Raw genomic sequence first — 17,244 nt, forward strand, 5'->3', positions numbered from 1 at the left:
CCGCCCCTTCCTGCGCCGTTCTCGTCTCCGGTGAGACACCAGCGGGCGGGAAGAGGGGACTTGAGAGGAGGAAGGGAGGATCGGGAAGAGGAAATTTGCAGTGGGAAGGGAGAAGGAAGAGGGTGGCTGGGAGAAGGCAGAGGGCGACTGGGAGGATGAGGGAAGAGGGGAGTTGAGAGAGGGAAGAGGGGGTTTGGCAGCAGGAGGAGGGAATGTTGGGGTTGGGAGGGGAAGAGGGGGTTTGGGAGGAGGCAAAGGGGGTTTGGGAGTGGGAAGAGGCGTTTGGGACGAGAAAAAAGGGTTTGGGTGGGAGAAACAGGGTGTTGGGCAGGAGGGAGCGAGAGGGAGCCCGCAGGCACACTGGCCGCCCTTCCCCTCGCTGAGCCCGGCGTGCCCGGGCCCGGCGGGGCAATGCTGCTTGTAGGAGGGTGGCATTCTGTTCCTTCGAGCATTCTGAAGTGTTGCTTTCATATGCGGGGCCTTGCCTTCGTTTGTAAAAAGAAATCTGGGGAGAAATTTGCAGCGAGTATGTTGCGGAGGGTCGCGTCGTGGCTTTGGCGTAACTGTTTCAGAAATTAGTTTTTAACTAAAGTTTGCTTCTCTCTCTGAGAAACTACCAGGAGGATGATACCCGGGAATTGGTACACTTGATAAGTTTCAGTGTAGACACTGAATAATGCAAAGGTGAAAACAGTAGTGGAGGTGTACTCAGTTTACCTGTGGCTTAAGCCAGTGAGCAGTGATGTGTTGAAACGTCTTCAGGTCCATTTTCTGCAGAATATTGAAGCTCAGTGGTGGCAGAGCTTAACAAATCTCAGTCGTGCAAGTACAACGATCACAAAATATCCTGAGGTGGAAGGCACTCACAAGGATCATGCCATTTATCAGGAAAAGGATTCACAAGGAAAATACGTCACCACTGCTGTGTGGAACAAGGGTGTTAGTGACAGCAGAAACAGATCAGGGTCAAAGAGTTGATGTCTTCTTTGGCCTGGAAGGTCTCCCAAGGCCTTTTGCCACAAGGCAGAGCTTAAGGAGATGAAGAACTACAAGTTGTGGAAGAGGATTGAAGCAGGGTTGTTCCCCTGATAAGTCCATGGGCCCAGGTAGACTGCATTCAAGGGTGCCAGGAACTGACAGGGTCTTCACAAAGCTGCTTTCTGTTATCTTTTAAAGGCCATGAGACTGGGGGAGATCCCAAAGACTGGAAAAAGGCAGATCTTATCTTCGTAAAGGGCAAGAAGGACAAGCAAGAGAACTACAGACTGGTCACCTCATTCCTTCCTGCTGTGGAAGGATAAGGATTGTGGAGGAAGCCATTTGTGGCATAAGGAGGTAAAAACTGGGCAGAGCCAGATCTACCAAGCATAAATCATGCCTGATCAATTGGCCTGTCCTCTGTGACTAGAGCTAGAGCTGGACATGGAGGGAGTGTTGGATACCATCTGCTGTGGGCTTAGGGGGATATCATGGGAGCTTTAATTTACCTGAGGATATTATTGGAAAGATAGAGCCAGTCTCACTCACATGCACAGTGGGAGAATGAGAGACAGCACAGCTTAAAGCCTCCAATTCAAAGCAAGGAAACGAGGACAGTGAGGCAGTGGAACAGGTTGCCCAGAAAGATTTTTGCATTCCTGTCTTTGGAGATTTTCAGGATCCAGCTGGAAAAGTCCTGAGCAAGCTGGTCTGAATTCAGTGTTGACTTTGCATTGAACAGGAGGTTGCACAGGGTGGGGTCCCTTCTGCAAGGAATGATTCTATAATCCTGAAATAATTCACTGTTTCTGTGGAGAAAATAGGGCATTATTGTAATTTTTAAAATATTGGATAAGCTGGTTACAGTGATACTGATTGGAATACTAATTTAAAATAACATTATAAAGTATGTTGTAGAATAAAATGTAAAATTAAGGATGCCAGTACTAGTAACTCCATAGCAGGAGATCTTATATGTGTCTCAAAAGATTCTTTGAAGATGATGACAAGGAAATTAGAACTGATTAATACAATTGTTCTCATTAATACAGTTATCCAGACTACTGAAGTGCGTGAGTTTTGAAATGTCCCTTGTGGAAAGTAACTGAGAAATTATCCTGTCATAAATCAAGTGCTGATTAAGATACTTAAGTAGCAAAAACTGAAAAGAGAAATTCATTTTTCCCCGCTTTTAAGATTTTCCTTGATCTACTCTTTTAAGGCTCATCAGATCTGAAAGTGACCTGGAAGAGGCATTATTAGTAAATAAACAAAATCTACCACTGTCACTGTTAATAGATTTAGTTAGGAAGAAGGTAAATTCTGAGGAACAAAAGGATCCGAAATGACAGGGAAAAGTGAATTGATTTTATGGTGGTAAATGGAAAACAGTGCAGTGAGTGTGTTGGGAGGAATTATAAGCTGTTGATTCATGTGACTGTGTTTTAAGGTAACTGCTACAGATATTGAAGGTAGCTGAAAAGGATATGTGAGTGAAAGGCCTTTTAATCATAAGTGGCAGTAAAAAATAACAATATTGATGAGTCTATAAAAGGATGGCATAATAGCAGAAGTCCATAATAGCACTGCAATATAAATAGATGTGTGCTTTCTTGGAAAAACATCTTTAGTAGTGCACCTGCCTCAGAAAATAATAGGAATAGGAGCTCAGAAACAAATGGTTGAAAATATGACCATATCTGAAAATGTAATGGAAGTAGATCCTTTTAGCTGCAACTTGTGATGAATAAGATAATACATGAGCAAGTATGCAAAACAGTAGATGGCAAATGAATGAAAAAAAGAAGAGGGCTCATACACCCTATAAATCTAATAAATTTTAAATTGGAAGACCATGTAGTCTGCAGAGTGCACAGTTAATGTTGATTGTATTTGGCAGAAGACAATAATATACTCAAGAAATGAAAGAATCCAAAACTTCTTGGATGTTTTAAGAATTACAACTTACTGATTAACATCTATGTTTTCCCATGAATTTAAATCACTTAGAATAGCCCACCTTGGGAGGTAACAGAAACCCAGGCTGAGAAAGGTGCTTTTAGGGTTAGGCTGATGGGGGAATGTGTGGTTGCAAGAGGTTCTGCTTGCTGGGTGCAAAACCTGTTCTGCTCAGGGTTCAAGGGTTTTAACACAGCCCTCTGATCTCACAGCTGCATTATCACTCTAATACAGAAAAGACAGCGTCATACTCACTCTTTTCTAAACAGCATTTAACTATTTCCTGTACAAAGATTCCACTTCAAGAAGAAAGTCAAGGAGGTCTGTCTTGCAGAATCGCCTATGGTTTCATCATTGACACACTCTGCTGTCCTTGTCTCAAGGCTGTCACATTGCTGTGTGCTGACTTGACTGCCAGAGGTGCAGTCTGTACATGCAAACATGAATGAATGAAATCGGATCTTGGGTTTATAAGTGTCAAACCACTGTTTGATACTTAGAAATGGTTTGATCTTTGAACGTCTGGAAAGGGCCACTACCAAAAGCAATAATTTGCCTTTTGGACCAGGACAGATGTTGTTAGTAACCTGTTTGACAGCAGTGTTATTATGGTCCCATAGGAAGAGTGTAATTATCAATTTGCTTTTTTCAGATGATGATATTTTTAAGACAGTTATTGATGTGCTCATCTTTCCATTGAATATGCTTCCCTTTTCTAACTCAGTAGATTTTTACAATTTGAAAATACATTCCTAAACTGAGCATACTTGAACTGTTTACTAAGCCCAGTTTCTTCTCTTCTCATGAGAAATTTCTTGTGATATGTTAGTCATAAGTGAAGTAGCCTGGGACATTATAATTGTCCTCAAGAACAGAGAAAGAATTGCTGCAATTACATAGCAAATAAAAGAATAAATATGGAGAACCCTTTTGAAATTTGGGGTTCCTTTCAATATATGTCTTTAAAAAAACTAGAGCTAGAAGCAAATCTGGGAAGTGTTACCTTCAGAGAGATGAAAATTGAATTATGTTTACATTTATTCTCAAAATATTAGAGAATGGCTGTGAATGGCTGTTGAGGCTGCCTGTTTCTCATGTACACAATTATATATTCCTAGTAGAATTCCTCTTTTGCTCAGAGAAGAACTTGAAGGATTCTTTTTTTTAACAGGGAGTTCTACAAAATTTCTGAAATTAGTGTTTTGATTCTGCAGTTTCCATTCAACAGAGGGTTTAGCAGAGTCCTGGTTTGAGTGTGTGGGGTACTGACACTTGGATGACATGCTCACAGAACAAAGAAATGCAGGACATAATCTACCCACAGATCTCAAGGGCAGCCTGAACATTTATCAGAGGTAGATGGATAAAGAAAAGGGGATATGTGCTTTCTGTGCTCTGTGAATTCACTTTTTGTAATCATCAGAGAGAGACCGAATTGCCAGGACGGGTCTTGCGCTGCAGTCTGTGCTTGATCAGTGATACAGCTGAGTAGCTGGTGGGTAGCACTTCCTGGCAGAAGTTCTGTGGCCACCAGAAAATGATTTGTCAAGTAGCAAAGATTAAGGAAGAGAGAGGAGGCTCTTGAAGAGGTTTCTTAGCTCTCTGTTGGGTCCATTGATAAAATCCCTATGAAGTTCTGTACGTTGAACTCCTTGATGATCTCAGTCAAGCGATGCTCTGGTGTCTCGTGAAAGCTCAGCATGAGATAAAGGTTCCTGGGGACTTGCAGGGAGGTGTTGAGGGAGCAGCCTGCCAGTGCTGGTGTTTTGGCCAGAGAGGTAAAAGTTCACTGCCATGAATATCAAAAGGAATTAATGAGACAAAACCTTAGAAACTTCAGCTGAAAAAGCTGTCCAGACAGTGCTTTTGATGAAAGAACTGATGAAAGGCTTTTCAATAATGTCTTCTAGATTATTGTAGGTAAAAAACCCAAACCCACAAACATCCTGATGTGTTTTACATGAGACTTAAAGGGATTATTAACAATAACACTTCTCATACATTTTTAGAAAATATCAGGAAACTTCTCATGTTATTTCTTAAATTATTAATTGCCGTTTACTGATTTTAGTTAGGTATCTCTCTCTGTAGGAACAATTTCTGGTGTAAATGCTGTTCCTTAAGAGTTTTTTAAAGAAATTAACACAGTGCTCCAGAGTGCAGGAATATATTGCTATGAGGCAAACAGTTTTTTAAAGTCATTGTAACATTTTCCTCAGTTTGTTCTGTTTCCATGGACACTGTGGCATCTCACAGCTCTGGATAATCATTGTCTGACATTACACTTAGACTGTCACATGAGTATGTGGATAGGTCACAATCTGAGTTACAAGTTTTTTCAGTTTCAGCTAAATTTAAAAATGTATTTTTCAGCTATTTCATAGTTGCTCTTAAATGATCAACGAGTTAGAAATCACTGTATGTGCAAGAAGTGTTAAGGAGAAGGACGGTAATTGCTTTTCTTGAAGTTAATATTTATTTTGCATACTTTTCAGTATTTTTATATATGTAATATCAAGACTATGATTTTTTTTTCATTTATGTAAGTACGATGAGTTTCATTTCTGAATATCATACATGCCAAAGAATGGATTTGACATTTCAGATGTCCAGTCATATTCTAAGTTCTGCAGCACTGAAGTTCACAGTCATCTTCTAATGATAATTAATTCATGTATAATCCTTGCTGTGGTTTAATATAATTTCATTTTAAAAAGAAAATAAATCTTCTATTTGCCACATGATGTTTGACTTATGCTCCATGTGAATAAAATTGTCATTGTTTTTCTTTTTTCTTTTAACTCAAGTTGAAGACACAACTATGGCTGCTACAGTGAACTTGGAACTGGATCCCATTTTTCTGAAAGCCCTGGGCTTTTTGCACTCAAAGAGTAAGGACTCTGCTGAAAAGCTGAAAGCGCTTCTTGATGAGTCATTGGCCAGAGGAACTGACTCCAGCTATCGTCCCTCTCAGAAGGTACTGGTGTTGGGGAGCATGGCTCCTTTCTGCATGCCTTGATAAAGCTCCTGCTGTTCCTAGTTCCTCTTTTACAGCTGAAAAGTTAAAAGAGAATCAGAAGTTGAGGAAAAAGTAATTATGGAGTGTTCATATTCGTCATTCCCCTTTTACACACAACATAATCCTTTCAATTAATGGAAGTTAATGGGAAAAAAATCTCTTTACCTTGTTGATCCACCAAGACTTAAAGAGATATTCAGCATTATATTAGATATGCTGTGTAAGGTGCACCCACACTTACATATTTCTGCAGTTACATTTCAGAGCTAAAAGTTCTTTAAGATATAAATTACCTTTGCCACAGAGAAATAAAAAACCAAAATAAGCTATTAACCAATAAAGCTGTATCTCTTTCCTTGAAATTCTGTTGATGAAATCATATGAGAAAACCACCAAATGGTTCAAAGCAGAAATTAATTGCAGGCTGAAACCATTGCTGTCCAATGGACAAACATTACTTGTCATCTACTGAAAATCACTGAACACCTGCTAGAGAGAATATTTGACTCTGAGATGAGCGCATGGAAATAGCCAAGCAGGGACATCCTCGTGGTGCTGTGTATTGCCATATGGATAATGAGGTATTGTTCTCCCCTAGGATGCCTGCATGTCAGCCTGCTGTGTTCTAATGATGGTCTGTATGCTGATACATTTGCAATATTTCATTTCTACGTGGCTCCAAATAATGAAAAGATGCTAGTACTGCATCCATCATGCTTTATTGTGTGGTCTAGCTCCTTTCTATTCATTTTGTTAACTCCCTGAAACCCAACACAGGTCTCAAAACTCTCAGGTGCCCTTTATCTCAGAGCTCAAGGGAGAAATGTGTGGTTTAAAGAGGAAGCAGGGAGCAGAATAACAGTGCAGAGAGGTTTGGGAAGCCAATTCTAATAACAGCTTGGCTGGAAGTCACCTGCCCTCAGGTGAAACTGAGGTTCACGCCAGAGGAAGAAATCTTTCATTCTCCTCTCTTCAGTATATATCCAATATCAGCAGGAATGCAAAGGTCAGAAATGAAAAAAGTGCAAGAATTCGTTTCCTTGCATTCACAGGCTGCAGGGTTAATTTGTGTTTGACCATGAAATCCAAGAAGGATGTAGGGAGCAGAGGATTACCACAGTCAAGTCAAGGAACTTTGGAGGGCTGAAGCTCAGGGCTTAGGACCTGTCCCAGAATACAGCAGAGAATTGCTCCCATCTTACCTTGCTCCTGCCCATCAGTGTGACTGGTCACTCATTTACAGGCTCTCCTGACATTTGCTGACATTAATGTGTCATTAATGAGAACCATTTATTTCTGTTAAGATCTAAATTTATTAATCTGGACTGAGATTAAGAGGAGGTCAATATTTCTCTCCATGAAGGTATGAATTATTGATGTCTGGTTATATCAGTTGTCAGCTTATGTTTTTAGCTTGTACTGAATTTTGTCCTCAGAACTATCTGAAAATTCATGTTCATTACCTCTTTGAATTTTAAAAGCAGAAACATCTCCTTTTAAATTAATGTTCCAAAGAGGATCTGTCTTTGGAAAAGGAGCACCTTTTCCTCAGAAAGGTGAGTGGTAAGGGAAAATTTTATTAATTCTTTGCAATTTAAACACTGGTTTGTTGATGTGATATGAAAATGGTTTAAGAATCTTTTTTTAAATGTATATGTAGATGATCAATGTTGTATGGCATATTGTGTGCCTGTCCTATTATCTCACTAATTGCAAATTAGGTAGGAACTCAATAGCAGAATTTGGCTTCAATTTTTGTTTCTGTTTCCAGGAAGTAGAGCAGCCAAAAGTATCTGTCACCAAACCCATTAAGCAAGAGCCTAAAGCTTCATCAAGTTTGCCTTCTGGCAACAACAATGGCAAGCCCACTGCTTCAGAAAAGGTGAAAAAAGAAACAGAAAAGAGATCTGCAGATAAAGTAAGTTATTTTTGTTCTCTAGTGAAATAACTTGGTTAATTAACTCAAAGGTGTTTTAGACAAAGGCTCCCCTTTTCAACTCATTGTATCTTCAACTCATCTAGCCTGTGAGCTGTATTAGCCAGTCATGTTGCCATTTAGGCAATCTAATGAATGTTTTCTTGTAATCTGTGATTGTTTTCCCTGCTCATTGTGGGGAGGTTGGACTTCAGGGATGCCTTCCAAACCATTCTGTGTTTTAAATCCTAGGAGATTATCTCATAAAAGATTACTAAAATGTAGCAAGTTGAAATGTGATATTTCCAAAGCTTTTTCAAGGATTTTGAGGTGAAGTACAAAAAGGGAGCTTGAGCATCTAGTTCATAAATATTTTGAAGAAAATATTTAATTAAAGAAAATACTTTGTGTGTATGCTGCATAAAGTACACCTTCTTATACTGCTAATATAGCTGTTCCATTTTAACTCATTTTAATAATCTGCTAGCTTGTTGCATTTTCACATTCTGTGTGTGTGTGTTTAATAGATGAAAGGGGATCCTGCTGAAGGAGCTGATGCACCAAAGAAGCCCAGGGTAGAGAAGCAAGAGGCTCGTTCCTCTCCTATTACAGTTCAGACAAGCAAGGATTTATCCATGCCTGATTTATCTAGCTTTGAGGAAACCAGTGCTGATGACTTTGCCATGGAAATGGGATTAGCCTGTGTTGTTTGCAGGTAAGTCAACATTGCTTCTTTCCAGCTAGGTGTAGTTACCTTTTCTTTTTAATTGAGTTAATGCTTCTCAAAGTTTTTATTCCAGAAATAACTTAATCATTTAATATCCAAAATTGACAATACATTTAAGGCTCCTTCATGAATGAGAATGGTTTCTTGAAAATGGAACTTTAAGAGAGTGAACCAGCTTTTCTTCTTCAGGAAAGGACAAGTGAGAAATAAAACTAGATAAGATGCAAAACCTATAATGACAAATACATTTTTTCAATAATTGGAAAACAAAATATTAACGGCTAGTGATCTAGTGATAAGTATTTTTTTTTAAATTGTTCTCATCTGAAAGGACTTTCAGGTGGTATTAATATGAGATCTGTATGAGTTGCTCTTCTTTTCCTAATCATTTGACATCAGTTTACACATAGCCATGTTTTATCAGCAAATATATCTTGCAGTGAAGACAGGTTGTTTTTAGGTTCCAGTGAGGGCTCTAAAACTGGACTTATTAACATGGTACTAGCAGTCCATTTAGTGTTAACAGATTACAAAATACTTTTGAATAACTTTCCTAGGATCAAATCGCTCACGTCAGGATTTTGTTTCACAGATCATTTATATCCTTGTTAGACCCCAGTGCTGCCAAAAGGAACAGTTTGGCTCTCCCAATTTTACCTCCTTCCCTGGGCCTTTTAGGGAGATGTATTGCCAGTACAGTTTGTGATCAGCTGAATCAGCCTTTGGATCAGCTCTCCAACATGGTTTTTTCAGTAGGTTTGGGTTTCAGTCAGCTCAGTAAGAGTAAATGCTGGCACATGTGTGGATGCAGGAGTGTGGAGCCAGGACAGAGAAGAGGGACAGGCCTTTTGGCAGCAGTGGGCATTTTAGCTCAGCTTGAGTCAGTTGGGAAGTGGCATCTTAGAATATTATTCTTTCATCATTTCTATGGTTATTCCTGTTGTGAAGATAGGAAGGTGTTGTCAGAGCACAGAGGATAAATTTCTGTAGTTACAGATGATTATACTGGTGACCAGTTGGGGACTGATGGGATTTCATGTTATTCCCATGTGTTAGGTCAAATATTTAGTTCCTTATTATAGATATTGAAAAAGAAAGAAGTATATAAATATCTGAAATTCACCTTTTTTCCTGCAAATTCCATTTTTCCTGTCTCCTAAAAGAGGCAAAGCCCCATTCAGTGGTATGTTAAAATGCTGCTAAAAATAGTAAGGTATTACCTTGTTTGGCAGGAGGGGATAATGAAGTTTTGTTTATACAGTCTTGACTGCTGTGGATGATTAATTCTCTGTCTTCCCTGGCAAAGAAAAACACTTGCAGGCATAATAAGAAATGCCTGTGAAGTAAAGAAACAGAAGAAAGAAAATGCAATTCCTGTGCCCAGTGTAGCCAAGACTTTGAAAGGCACAGGCCAGATACATGGCTCCACTAGCTGTTCCACAATCTGTGTTTATTTAACCTGGCTGAAGGCTCTGCTCTACCCATTCATGGTCACCAACTTGAGTGTTCTTGCAAAAGATGTATCTATCTTGGCTAACTAAAATATCTCTGATGCCAGACAGAGGGAGAAGGACTGCTGGGGAAGGAACAGCTCATTAGAGAGAGAAAGGCAACAATCACCCCAACACTGTGGATTGTTTTCATTTTACATGGAATCCGCTGAAACTGATGTCACATGGTTGTGTGTCTGCAGCTCATACTGGACTGGATGTTTCTCAGAAGACTTGTGCTTTAAACTTCTGAATCCAGCACATTGATCAGACAGTATTCCTCTATTTATTGCACCCTTTTTGGGGTAATATCTTGAGCCAAAATAATAACATCCCTGTACGTTTTTAAAATACATCTTTTAATAACTCAATTACTCAAACAGTTGTGAATGAAAACATGTCAAATTGCAGAGTAGGTGGAGTTCATAGCAAAAGAGTTTATATTTATAATGCTTAAGAAGGCAAGCTAACAAGAAGCCAGCTGTGGGTTCACAAATGCAAAAAAGTCCTTTTGTATATTAACTATTCCTTTTTAGAGATGCAAAAACAAAAGCAGAGGCATGAAATGTTTCTTCAAGATTTGCCAAATGTCAAATGTATTTTCATAGTGATTAGAAGTAATTATTGTTGATGCCTGTGGTGTTTTCCTTCTTGTTCTTTTATATCAAGTTTGTTGTTTTTTTACTAAGTTAGGCTTAAAGAGGGAGGGAATATTAAAATAACTTCATCCTCTCCAGTACTTGTAGGCAGGGAAAAACAGAACAACTCGCCAGTTATGGAGGCTCCTCACTGGCTCCTGTGTTGTACAAAGAGATAATACTACATGAAATTTGTAGATGATAGCAAAGTTTTCCTTCCAAAAGGAAAATATAAATTAAAAGACTGGTTTGGAAATAACAACCTAATTTTCTATGAATACTTGTTTGTTTGGTCGGTTTTTAGGTTTCAATACTTGTTTGTTTTGAAACCTAAAAAATCATTCGGTTTGTTTCTTAGTTATCTTATAATTTAAAAGTAAGTGGTTTAACTTGTTTCTGGTCATGATGAGTTCATGGGTTTTTAATCAGTTGGGGATTGGTTTTTGTAGTTTTAAAATAGGGTGAGTCTCCCTCCTTGAGGCTCTTTGTTCTGATCCAGTTTATTTAGGAATAAGAAACAAACAAAACGTCTTTTAAATATCCTGAATGTAAAACAATGGACCTTAGCATTTCAGAAAGGTTTTCCTTTCTGTTTTTAAGTAGCCTGTTTAAAAGAGAAATCTTTCTTAGAAAATGTTCCTGTACTTATATGGACAATACCTTCAGACTTTGTTTTTCTGTTATATAAAGAAATAAGGGATTACCTTTCCCCATGTATCTACAAATAGAGTTTCCATGGTTACCTGGGTACCTGCTCCTCAGGGATATGAGCAAAAGCAGCTTAGCAATTAAATAGCTTGATTTGTCATCTGAAAGAAGGAATCGTTAGGAAAATGGTATTTGGGTAATTCACAGGCAGACTCCCAGCCATGTATATATCACTAATGTGTCATTTATACAGAGTGATTACTTTCAGCCAGGCCCACGCAAAATGAAGCCCTCATCACCAGCTTGCATGTTTGCTTCAAGGCAGGACTGCACAATTAATCCTTTCTATTCCATCTCTCCATGATCCTGGTATTATCTCAAATTCCACGTGTCTGTTTATGGGGTAGAGACCAAAGGGATGGCTAATAAAACATCTTCAAAGTAGCGTAGAGCTTGGGTGATGATGCTTTTAAATCCTGCAGCAGAAAGCACTCCTACATGCTTGTCATTGAGAAATTATTTGTTCTTGAACTGTATTGCTCTGCAGCTGACAGCAAAATTACCCAAATGGAGACTGTCCCTCATATGCTATTATAATGAGGAAGTCATAATTGGCATGCTGTGATGTATCCATAAAATGCCCAGGTGAACCAAAGCGGGCAAGACTTACATCTCTACTCTAAAAATCAAACAGGGAAATCAAGACTGTCATACACACATGTTTAATAGAATGGAAGTCTTCAAATCTCTTGAAAGAAATTACCTTTAAAAAATACCAAATTTCTAAAATGTTAGTTAGGAAGAACTGATACCGGAAGAAAAGGAATACATTCGATTTGCCACAGGTAGAAAATATATGTGGAAGGAAAAATATTTTTATTTTTTATCTTAAGCCTTGCAAAATTTTTAACAATTGGATAATCCTCCAAGTGCTTTCTCCCGTAATCTGTTCTTAACTATTTGCTCTGCAGGCAAATGACAGTTACTTTTGTGAATCAGCTAGTGGAGTGTCAGGAGTGCCATAATCTCTACCACCAGGATTGCCATAAACCTCAGGTGACAGACAAGGAAGTGAATGATCCTCGACTTGTCTGGTATTGTGCCCGCTGTACCAGGCAGATGAAGAGAATGGTAGGAGTCAGTTTTTTGTCTTGTGTGAGCACTATTTGAATACAGCAGGCTATTTCTACTGTGTGAGAATATTTCCTGGGCTAGACAAGTCTTAGGAAGCACATTGGCGAATCATTTTTCTCAGCAGTAGAGAGAAAAAAACCTTGCTGCAGCTGTGGTTTTTAATGTAGCATCTCAAAGACTATTCTGTAATACACTTGTTAAACAAAGCTTTTTAAAAATCAGAAGTGAGTGAAGAAGAGTAAAATAGGATTGTTTCCTGCTTGGCAAGCAGAAGTTAAATCCTTTTTTTTAAAATTTCAGGTGATACTCAGCTTTTAATAATAGCCCTGCAGTTTTTCTTCTCAGCTTTGGATATGAATGATTCTTTTCCTGTAGGACAAGACTGCCAATTTCAATCTGGCATGTTGAATGTTCTCAGGGTCAAAAATAAGCTAAGGGTAGCACATTCCAATTAAAAAAAAAATTAAAAAAGCACCTTTATTTTGATTTATCTGCATGACTGAACAGTATCCTACCAGATTCCCACTCATATCATTATGAGAAAAAAACATAAGAGCTTTGGGTGCATGCAACATTAGTGACTGTAGTTCTGATGTTTTAAAATCACACCTAGAATGCAGAAAAATACAGCCAAAAATGTGTTTTGAAACTGTTCTGTGATAACTGTGCAAGTGTTATCTATTGAAATGGCTCCACTAAGAAACAAGGAAAGAAGGCAAAGTAAGATCCTGGCCTAGGGTGTACCATCATTGACTGAAATATATGATTATTCTGCTGATCATCAGGCCTTTGAACTCAGAGGAGTGTTTGCTTGAGGTCAGTTCCTGCACAGGGTAGCCAGTTTAGCCATTGAGCAGTTGCCTTCAGTATGGCCTTTCTTTTATTTTGTTTTGGCATGAGTTCTGCCATTTTGCTTGCCACTTCTTAGCAGGCTCTTGCAGCCTACATCCCAGTACTGCTGGACTGTGTCCTTGTCTTCTGCAAGTTCACCTGTCTTTGCCTTAGTCCTGTAAAGGCCCAGTGCTTTGCTGCTCTCCAAGCATCAACACTGCCACTCTTTCCACACTGAAATAGCAAGCTCTGTTCAGGATGCTTTTTGGCTGGTCCCTGTCCCCAGTACCATACCCAGCACATCTCCACATCCCCTATTGCCTCATTTCTCAGGGACCATTAAACTTGAAATTGTAAAGGCTAGATTGCAATCTTAAAATGCTTATGGTTTTTTTAACAGTCAAAACAGTCCATGTCATGTGGCCCATAACTTACTCAGGGTGTTTTATTCCTGCCACTTACACAGGCTCAGAAGACACAAAAACCACCTCAAAAACCAGCTCCTGCAGTGGTTTCAGTTGCACCAGCTTTGAAGGATCCATTGGTCAAGAAAGCAGAAATCAAGTTAAAACCTGAGACCCCACCAGCTTTTTTGGCATTCAAGAGAACAGAAGTCAAGGTAATGTAGTTTAAATTTACCAGAGGAAGAGTTTCACTGCATAGATAATAGGGTTTTTTCAATTTGACCAATCTTTTCATATAAGAACCATAATTGAAAATAGTCTCCTACACTATGTGGACTGAGTAGTACCAGAGCATAGTGGGTTTGCTTGAACACTGAAAGAATGGAGAGCAAAAACCTCGCTTGACATGTGGATGCCCCATCTCTGCAAGTGTTCAAGACCAGGCTGGGTGGGGCTCTGAGGAACATGGTCTAGTGGAAGGCATCCCTGCCTATGGCAGGGGGGTTGGAACTAGATGACTTTCCAAGTCCTTTCCACAACCTGAACAATTCTATGATTCTATGAATTGTATAAAATGCATTATTTGCTCTCTCTAGTCATAACTTATGTGTATTTTGACACTTAAAAGGCTTTTTCTCATGGCAGCAGTGGCCATGGCAGTGCTGGGTTTACACTTGAATTTGATTATCTTGAAGGTCTTTTCTAGCCTAGACAGTTCTGTGGTTCCATTGTAGGGAAAGTGTTGCTGACTCTGTGAGATTTAATTTAGGAGCTTCTTAAATATAATCTGATCTAGAGGGTGGCATTCCTGCCCATGCTGGGAGGATTGGAACAAGATGATCTTTAAGATCCCTTCCTGCCCAAACCATTCTGTGATTCTCTTTGATTCTGTGTTGCCTCGTGTTTCTGTTTTTCCAAATTAAGACACTGTCAAAAGGTCAGATTGGTCGAAGGTGGTAAACCAGAAGCAGTGTAATAAATAACAGAGTAGTCTAATAAAGCATGACCCTTTCTTAGGAAAACACAGCTTTGTCTGAAAATTAAAGCAATTATTCATATGCTCAAAGTTTTGTTTGCCACTGCTCTGCCTGGATGCAAACCATCATGAATACTAGGATGGGTATTGCTCTGGTACTTACACTTATGAATTACTTTTTTCACCTCAGCAGAGTTCTTTATGTGCTTAAACAGGTTGTAAGAGCTGGGACCTGATTTCTTCCATCAGCTTTACTGTTTAGAAGTTGTCTGGGTATACTATAAAAGGAGTATTACTTTAATAGAGAGGTTTAGTTTTTGTTTTGTCTCTGCCAATTGGTCTAACTGATTTAAATCAACATAACATCCTTACCTGAAGCCTGGGGATTGGAGGGTTTGAGGTGTGGGAACTCAGTGTGGATAGCACAGTGTTTTGCAGGCAAAGGAAACCCATGTTTGCTGAAAGTGTCTTTTGAAATACCTGAATGGGAAAAGACTATAGGCTGAGAACCCAAAAGAAAGGAAACTGTTTAGATACTGCTGTTTGGACAGTAAGACTGTAATAAATCCAATACTTAATTGCTCAGTGTCTAATTTTTGAGCATCTGTCAGCTTGTTGAAAAGTGACACCTGGCAACAGCAGTAAACAAAAAAGAAAGCAAGCCCCACGACCTTTTATACAGTTCACAGATTTGGGCTTTTATTGTTTATGGAGGGATCACAGTGCTGTGTGGTAGTCTGCTAAGTGTGCAGAAGAAAGGGGAGAAAGGATACTGTGTGCTGTGTGCCTGGGAGATTGAAAGTTGGCTGTACCTGGCATCCTTTCCTGTTCTTGTTAGTACTTTTCAACTGTGGTGACCAGTGATGAAATATTGTCCACTGGGTGTTCCTGGGAAAAGAGCTGAATCGGAGGCTCAGTGTATTCCTGCTGTGATGTGTTACACAAATAGATGCTGCTATAATAAGAATGCTTATTTATTTTAGACCTCAGCAACAGTTTCGGGGAACTCTGCCAGTACAAGCGTTTCCTCTTCAGCAACGAGCGGCCTTACAGGATGGGCTGCTTTTGCAGCCAAAACCTCCTCTGCCAACCCATCCACTGCCAAACTGGGATCCGCAGCGCAGAGTGCCGGCGGCAAACCTGCAGCTTCTTCAAACAACCAGAAAGCCGTGGGTTTGTCAGGGCTGGCCACTTCAAAGACAGGACTGGGGGCCAAAATAGCTTCTGCCAACAACAACGCAAACCCCGTTCAGCTGAAGCCTCCCCCGCCGCTCACCCTGGGGAAGACGACGCTGAGCCGCTCGGTGAGCAGCGACAACGTGAGCAAGGCAGGGCTGCCCAGCCCCGGCAGCGCCGCGCCCGGCACCGGCGGTCAGGCCGGCGGCGGCAACGGCGGCAGCGGCTCCGCGGGCAGCAGCGCCGGCAAAGCCGCGGCTGACACCGGCAGCCAGCCGGCCTCCCTGAAGGGCCCGACCTCGCAGGAGTCCCAGCTCAACGCCATGAAACGGCTACAAATGGTCAAGAAGAAGGCTGCTCAAAAGAAGCTCAAGAAATAGCGTGGCCGCTTGGTGATGTTGTGTTTGTGAGACAGCGGCGGCGGTGTTTTTCTTAAAGAAAATCCCCCAGGTACTGGACTGAAGGAGGTTAAATCAGGGAAGCCCAAACCTTGTGTAATACAGAAGGTCGAATTTTAATAATTCTGGTGTTCCTTCTGCCTTTCCAAATCTGTGAACTGAATATGTTAGAGGAATTCATTATTACATGAAACTTGAAATTGTAGATGTCGGGTCTTTTTTAATATTAAAACCCCCACATTTGTGTAGATACTTAATAAATTGAACTTGCTGAAACCATCATTCTTAAATGTTAATAATAAAAAGATTATTAATCTGGGAAGTCATTGCTACTCTTCTTTCACCCCATATTCCAATACTTAAAAGGCTTCACATGTTCAATATTGTGCAGTTTATTACCTCAAATTATAAAGTTTATTAGAGGAAAAACTACTTAAATTCCAAAATTTAACTGTTCAACAACAGAGTATTTAGACTGAGATTTTTGGTTGGGCAGTTTGCTAAAATTGAACTGTTTTGGTTTTATACAGTGAGAAACTTCAACTAAAAGGAACAGAAGAGAGTCAAATTGTCTTCAAGTTTTCTTAAAATGTAGAGAATCATCCTGTATTTGGGAAATATCAGGTACTCCAGCTCTCCACTGTTATCCCTGAGCTGTTCCTCATGGTTTGTGCTCCCTCTCTTCATCCCAGCTGCTCCAGGTTGTGTTCAGCTTAGAATGGGTTCAAGATGGGCACTGGAAAATGACCTTCAGTCTTGCTCTCTGTGACCAGCACATGGCAATTTCTCTCCATTCCTTCTGTGATGAGGGGAGCACCTCTAAACATGAAAACATCTTGGACTGTATTGGGTTTGCATGGCCAGTGTTATTTTCTCCTTATCATAGTCTGATTTGATGGGTAATAAGCCACATTAATCTTCCCAAAGCCGAGTCTTGCCCATGATGGTAAT

General features: G+C 39.9%; 1 protein-coding gene across 2 annotated transcripts; it reads left to right on the forward strand.

The window, feature by feature from the left end:
- The first annotated feature begins 22 nt into the window (after positions 1-22).
- Positions 23-16,615, forward strand: INTS12 (integrator complex subunit 12). Of its 2 annotated transcripts, none has more exons than XM_039703793.1 (7): positions 23-30; positions 5,745-5,914; positions 7,728-7,874; positions 8,399-8,586; positions 12,346-12,505; positions 13,806-13,958; positions 15,703-16,615. In XM_039703793.1, the coding sequence occupies exons 2-7, from the start codon at positions 5,759-5,761 to the stop codon at positions 16,273-16,275; spliced, it is 1,377 nt and encodes a 458-aa protein (XP_039559727.1). In that variant the 5' UTR covers positions 23-30; positions 5,745-5,758; the 3' UTR covers positions 16,276-16,615. The 2 variants fall into 2 exon arrangements, with proteins under 2 accessions (XP_039559727.1, XP_039559725.1); XM_039703791.1 differs by lacking the exon at positions 23-30 and adding an exon at positions 361-1,335.
- Positions 16,616-17,244: the final 629 nt, after the last annotated feature.

Source organism: Passer montanus, unplaced genomic scaffold (genome assembly GCF_014805655.1).
Source record: "Passer montanus isolate IOZ18808 unplaced genomic scaffold, ASM1480565v1 scaffold169, whole genome shotgun sequence".
In the NCBI taxonomy this organism is placed as follows: Eukaryota; Metazoa; Chordata; class Aves; order Passeriformes; family Passeridae; genus Passer; species Passer montanus.

Coding starts and splice junctions, on each gene's coding strand:
- INTS12 (XM_039703793.1), top strand. CDS start 5,759: ATGGCTGCTACAGTGAACTTGGAACTGGATCCCATTTTTCTGAAAGCC. Junction 7,875..8,398: donor AAAAGAGATCTGCAGATAAA/GTAAGTTATTTT, acceptor TGTGTTTAATAG/ATGAAAGGGGATCCTGCTGA. Junction 12,506..13,805: donor CCAGGCAGATGAAGAGAATG/GTAGGAGTCAGT, acceptor CCACTTACACAG/GCTCAGAAGACACAAAAACC.